This window comes from Trachymyrmex cornetzi, unplaced genomic scaffold (assembly GCF_001594075.2).
Source record: "Trachymyrmex cornetzi isolate Tcor2-1 unplaced genomic scaffold, Tcor1.1 scaffold16, whole genome shotgun sequence".
Taxonomy (NCBI): domain Eukaryota; kingdom Metazoa; phylum Arthropoda; class Insecta; order Hymenoptera; family Formicidae; genus Trachymyrmex; species Trachymyrmex cornetzi.
Window position 1 is genome coordinate 434,893 of NW_017296201.1, and position 7,028 is coordinate 441,920.

Genomic DNA, 7,028 nt, shown 5'->3' on the forward strand with positions numbered 1-7,028 from the left:
TGTATATATAATATATGTATATGTATACATATATATACATACAAATCGAAAGGGTAACTGATCTTGAATATTCCGGTATATACAATAACCTGCCAGAATTCCTCGAAGTCCCATGTAGTTCAATGAAGTCCGATAAAGTTCAATAAAGTTCGATAAAGTCCGATGAAGTCCGATAAAGTCTGATAAAGTCCGATAAGTTCAATGAAATCCGATGAATTCCTCGAAGTTTGATGAAGTCCAATAAAATCTGATGAAGTCTGATGGATTCCGGTGAAATCCGACGAATTCCGATAAAATTCAATAAAATCTGGCGAAGTCCGATGAATTCCTTGATGTTCAATGAAGTCCAGCAAAGTCTGTCGAAGTCCGTGACAGTTCGTGAAATATGATGAAGTCCGTGATAGTTCGTGAAGTCCGATAAAGTCTTGAAGCTTGAAGGCCAAGTATACATCTATTTTTTGAGGTTACCCCTTCGATATAAATTTATACCTAATTACCTGAACACCTAAGATCTAGCTTAATCATTAAAGGCTTTATTCCCTACTTGCTGTGTAATATATCACATTTACCGGTCTTAAGAAATTCTTTAACAATAAATTATTTTACTTCTAGGAAGTATAAATATTGTTTTCTAAATGTTTTCTGATGACTATTTGTGCAATAATCATATTAAAGTTATCATAGCTGTGATCATAAATTAATTGTTAAGACGTTAAATTATCATCAATTAGGGCTACAGTTCATTTGATACTTCCAACACTCATCATTATTTTTTTAAACATTTGATGAACAACACCTGAACAAGATACGATATTATATGAATATCCTCTTTGTATGCTATAATCATCCCGAATGTACTAACGATATTCATAAAATATCCTAATAGATTCTCATGTTTTATGTTTTATGTAGTGTCAAGATATACTTAGAATGTAGCAATTAAATTTTGTTATATATACTGAGAATGTACTAAAATTATATTTGACATACTTAAAATATTTTTAAATATCATTAATGTACATCTTGTGTATAAAAATATGTATTCACATCATATATTCTCAAAACATACCCAGAACGTAGAAATTAAACGGTAAGCTGATTATCATATATCAAAACCATACGTAATTCTGGTTCCGATTTTCGACTGTTATTTCTTTCCACATTTTTACATTATCGCCGTTCAGCACACGGAGTTAAAACGTTTTTTATTAGATGTAATATTTTCTTTTTTTACTTAATATTGTATTTAACATAATATAAATGTATTGGAGATATTTCTATAAATAAGTTTTATAATATTTTTGTTAAATATACTTCATAATTTGTTATAAAACTATATTATCGAATTGGTGTCGCATATAATCAAGTTTCTGAATCTAGTCACATTGCAGTATATTACGGCAGCACGTATATACATCGCGATCAGTGTACAGTATATTTTGAAATGCATCCATATGTATATAATTAATTTTATGTATATAAAATATATCATACAGCATATAATAATAAAATAGCAGTGTGATTCTGATGTAATATCTGAGTGAATATTAATATATCAATATTACTTCAAAATGCTAAATTATAAACTTATAAAGCAAAAAACAAAAAGTATGAATTAAAATGACATAACATAATCTAATTCACATAAACAACAATATAATATAAAAGCGTGCATAATATGACAAATTGATGTCGTTTTTAGTCTCTTTCCAGGTAGCACATACAAATGTTCTACGAACGCTTTATAATTATTAAGAATATTACTATATATTCTACGATTCTACTAAAAACACTGTCAAATTTTTGCGATATGTTTATAGTGTATTCCAATGGTATAATTATAAATGTTCTATAATCATACGCGAATACTTATAATTAGTTTAATATTCTTTTGAGTATTCTACTTTTTTATATTCTATGAATACGCTTTTTATCATGAACTTTTTAATATGAACACCTAAATAAAATATTCTATGTATATTTATGGAACATTCAATTTAAATGTTCCGAAATTAAGAACATTTGTATTTTATAAGTATGCATAGAATATTTTGTGCTATCTGGGTTGGGACACGATTAAAAATGTCTCGTTAATGATTTTGTGTAATCAATTTTATGACTATACAACTATTTTGCTACTTGGATAAAATCATCAATTATAAGTGCGAGAATATTTTGATTTGAAAATAAGTATGATCCGACATATGATTAAAATCTATCGATTTACGTATCTCTATGATGGAGACACGATCGGCTATTATCATATACTAGCATTGAGACACAATGATGCGCGTTTCTTTACAATTATACAGTGTGAGATCTATTAATGTGCTTACATATATTCTGCATTTTGCTCACTTATTCACAATTACATTTCTGGAAGAAACATTAATGATGTTTGTTGTAATTTTAAACATCTAAGCAGATTAGATGCCGATTTTTTTATTTTGTCGTATTTATACTTAAATTTAATATAACAATATATTGATTTCTCAAAGTTACCGCTGTCGACTACGTTTACATGCCTCGTTTAAACGATTTGGAAGCAGTCACGTTGTTTTATTTTTTTTAAATGTATTTATTTACATAAACACTGTTTCGATTTAGTCTTTTAAATATAGCTGTACATATATATAATATAAATATATTTATATTGATATAACTTCTGAATTAAATAATTCATACACATACCGTTGATACATTATTAATGTGAAACAAATAAAAAATAGGTATTAAAAAATTGAAAATGTATGCGGAATTTTAGAAAATTATAAATAATTAAATAAAATAAAATTAAGGTAATTTTTTACAAAAACTTATACAACTTGGATGACCTTGACATATATATATATATATATATATATATATATTTTGTTAAGACAAAATTACTCAGGATCATGACCTTGATAACATATATCAAAATCAAGGTCATTCGAGCTGTGTAAGCTTTTATAAAGAATTACCAAAATTAAATTAATTTATTGAAAAGATAGTGAAATATAGTACTTTCTTTATTATTTAATTTTCAGTTTTAATTATTTAATAATGTTCTCAATAGAATGAAAAACGTTATATTTACTATACGAGGAACAAAAATGTTTAAACATTACATTTAAATGATGTTTATATTGTATTTATAATGTTATTTTTTCTTTAGTTAATTTAAAAAGGTTTTAATTTTTTTTTTAAATCCGTTTTTCATATAATTCTATGACTTATTTTAGTAAAAGAGAAGCTGCTGATCATTTTTTTTCAATAAAAACTGGAATTATAAGCGTATAGGTACTTCCACTGTTCACATATTTCTTCAGAATCGAATTTATGAACCTACACTTTTTTCATTAGCAAGCATAAAGTAATAATAACTATTATGTAAGTTACAACGTAAATAATATTTTAATATGTTACTAAAGGCATGAAAACGTAATCATTGATGTCCGAAAATTATAATCTCCGAAAAATCGAAAATTATAGGTCGAAGAATGTAAGAATTTAATGCGGAAAACATTTGTAAGGATAAAATATGATAAAAATTATTTAACTTACCCATTTAAAAATACACATTTAACGATATCAGAATAAAAAATGTATTATGATTATTGTAAATAAAAAATGTATTAGATAATTAAACACTCAAAATTAAAACCTATTTTATTTATACACATATATAAAAACGCCATCAAAATTTTAAGCTCGTCAACATTATTGATCACATTGTGCAAAATGATAGCTAATTATATTATATAATCTTCCGATACTATTTCGTATTGATATCATTACATGAACATTAACAATCGTTAATGATGTATTATTGTGTGTGATTCCTATATTTACATATACATATGTTTACTGAAATAATCAATTGCGCCGCTGTCATGATTAATTCATTATTGTTTTTTCATTGGTTTTAATGAAAGATTAGGGACAAAATGTTGGAATAAATTTTAACAGGCCTAATTGACGTATTATACAATTAATTAATCTGAATTACTATAAGAGGATATGTAATGCGATTGTCCGATGATAATGCAACTACATAATATAATGTCTAATAGCAACAATTATTGAAATTGAGGAAGTAGTTATGATGAAAAATTGTATTTCGGAGAAAAATAATTCGCGTCAGACATCTTGTAAGTTGTGGAAGAACTATGTCCACTCAATTTATTAGTTTTCTTTTTTTCCTCTGCCATCGATTTCTTCGTTTTGTAGGGACGTAGTATTAACATAGTTTCTTTAGATTGCTCCTGTACACGTATCTTCGACCTCCATGACTGGTCATCCAATTCTTTATTTTGATTCTCCACTACTGCTTCATCACGAGCATGTTTCTCCTCTATAATGAAACATTTGTAACATTCCTATTGTATATGTATTCGACAATACTATTGAAAGATTTTGTTAGAATAGAATTTCTATTTTTTACTCTTTACTTTATCTGAATCTCCATTTTTATAACAGTGTTTATATAGAATAATATGTCCTAGCAAACACAAATATATAGAGTGTCCAATTAAAATGTCAATATTTCGAGAGTGTGTAAGGGATCGATAAATTAAGAATAAAAAACGGGAGATGTCCTATTTAGGGAAGCCATGACCTTGACCTTGACATATTATGTTGTGTTAAAATATAACTATAATGCTATATCAGTAATTGAAGTATTTGCAATGATTAGCTCTTTGTAGTCGATCCATAATCGATCATTATATTCGAAATATTTACAACGATCACTCTTGTCAAACTATTCGTCATTGGACAAATCAAACTAAAATTTTTTAGATTCGTTTATGAAACAATATATTTTAACTATATGTGAGTTTTTTGACAATATCTATTGACAAGATATATCACAGTTATACATACATCCATTAATATTTTATGCAGATTTTTGTGATTATAATATGGTTAAGTCCTGACGAGAGGCACCCCAAATTTTCGACACTTACTAAAGAACTACCTTAATGTTTCTGTGTGTAATTATGTTATTAAAAAAATATAGATATATGTAAACAAAATTTTATGTGAACAACTAAAACATAAGGAAACAGAAAGATTGGAAAAAATAACCAAAAAAATTAAAAATAATGCTAGAGAGAGTTTCACATTGTACTTTTTAGTAATTTATAACACTTGAATAAAGATAAATTCATTAATTTTATCATAGTTAATGTTTTATGAATATTCTTAACATCAGAAAACTGTCACATTGTAGTTGGACATTGGAACAAGTTATGGTCGAATTTTGGGTCGCTTATCTTTTAAATTGTTTGGTACATATGTATGTACCAAATATTTGCAAATATTTAATACAAATTAATAATTGTTATCTTTGTTTTATTAATTTTATTTAAAGTATAAATTTTATTACATATATGAAAAGACACGAAAAAAATTAAGTTGTTTTAATTAAAAAAATCATATCTTTAATAAAGATTGTTCAATGTCCAGCCACTGGGATACTTTATTAGACATTCTGTATAATGCAGCATAATGAGTTTGGTCTGTTTATACAAACCTTCAATATCACTAAATAGAATTCTCGACTTCCTTGAGACGCTAACTTTTTTATCCCCTTTATCGCTTGTACACTCTCTCTCAATGTTGTTATTGGTGAGGAATATCGATTCAAGAACCTGTCGCGAAAATAACGGCGACATTGGACGTTTTTTTGTACACACGTTATTTGTATTGGCTGAGGCATCACATGAGCTTGTCTCATTATCACATATGCTTGCTGTGGACATGCTGTCCGTAATCAGTTTCTCAGTATCCGAATCACCAGCATTGCTATAGTAATTATTACCACTATCGGATTTCTTTAGAATCGACTTTGATATTCGGTGTTGGTCTATGAATGGCATTCCACCACTATCTATAGAGTCTGCCGATAGCGAAAGCTTATTCTCCACGCTTGTTTCTGAAACAGATTTTATTACATTTCATTACATTACTTTACAACGTAATAATAATTCAATATGAGTCTTTAGCATCTTTAAGTTATGATTATTTTACTTTTAACATCGTATACAACTTGCATTTTCTTACAAATGTCGATATTATGAGCAGTCTTTCGAATATATTCTCGATAATATAGTCTGTTACACAAGACCAGAGTAGGAGGTGACTGACGTCAATTTGTGATAATTTTTGGTCCACGACGTCGACGGCAAATGAATGTTAATAAGATGTCATTTTTTAGACTATTTTATGATTGTTAAAATTGCGCGTTGCGATCTGCGCTGTACTCTCATTAGCGCCGATCTTTTATTTTTATTAATTTTGAGAAAAGAAAGTACACAGTTCTCTTTCAAAGTATTCGAATTTTAATAAGGTCGTATTAATTCCTATTATCCTATATATTGATATGATCTAGAGTTTTTCCATCCAAAGTATCTTATGAAAGACATTGTCTCCAATAAAAATGCACGATTTAGCTTCCGTTTTTTATAAGGTTAATTCTAGATTTTTTAGAGTTTGTAACACAGATTTAAAGAAAGAACAGTATGGATTAAATTAAATTTGATTAAAACCCAATGTTTACCTCTATAATGCTTTGGCGCGCCAAGAGACCCAAACATGTGATAATTAATTATGCGTGTAGCGGATGCCAAGCTATTTGTTGACATAAGCGGGGAAGGTTTACCACCACGTAGCCCTCCATAATGATTATTGTTGTCTTCCGCGGCAGTATCTTCCTTTAAGATACTGCGCATAACTATACTCTCTTGATCACTAATGAATTGCGTCCGTGGTTTTATGCTCTGTAATCAATCATATAATTAAATATTATACTCAAACTTCGATACTATCTTGCAAATAGGAGAAATGAAATGTAACGGAGTCTCCCGTATTTTTAATGTCATATATTTAGTCATATACAGAGTGGTTTACTTAACTCGAAAATCTTAAATATTATATTTATTTTTGATGATAAAAAATGTTTTTGATAAAAATGAAATAGTTTCGAGAGAGACGTTTTGGTTACTTTGTTCTTTGTACGTCTGCCTAGCTGGCCCCCCCCCCCC

The 7,028-nt window shown here is 27.9% G+C and overlaps 1 protein-coding gene across 3 annotated transcripts in view; it reads right to left on the reverse strand.

Moving 5' to 3' along the window:
* Nucleotides 1–3,697: 3,697 nt before the first annotated feature.
* Shab (Shaker cognate b) overlaps nt 3,698–7,028 on the reverse strand; it is a 56,508-nt gene continuing 53,177 nt past the window's right edge. For 2 of the 3 annotated variants that reach the window (XM_018504043.1, XM_018504042.1), the window contains 3 exons: nt 6,545–6,764; nt 5,519–5,920; nt 3,698–4,336 (listed from right to left, as the gene is read on the reverse strand). In XM_018504043.1, coding sequence (XP_018359545.1) covers nt 4,083–4,336; nt 5,519–5,920; nt 6,545–6,764 — 876 coding nt within the window. In that variant the 3' untranslated portion in view covers nt 3,698–4,082. The remainder of the gene's footprint in view (nt 4,337–5,518; nt 5,921–6,544; nt 6,765–7,028) is intronic. The other variant, XM_018504041.1, reaches the window with a different exon arrangement.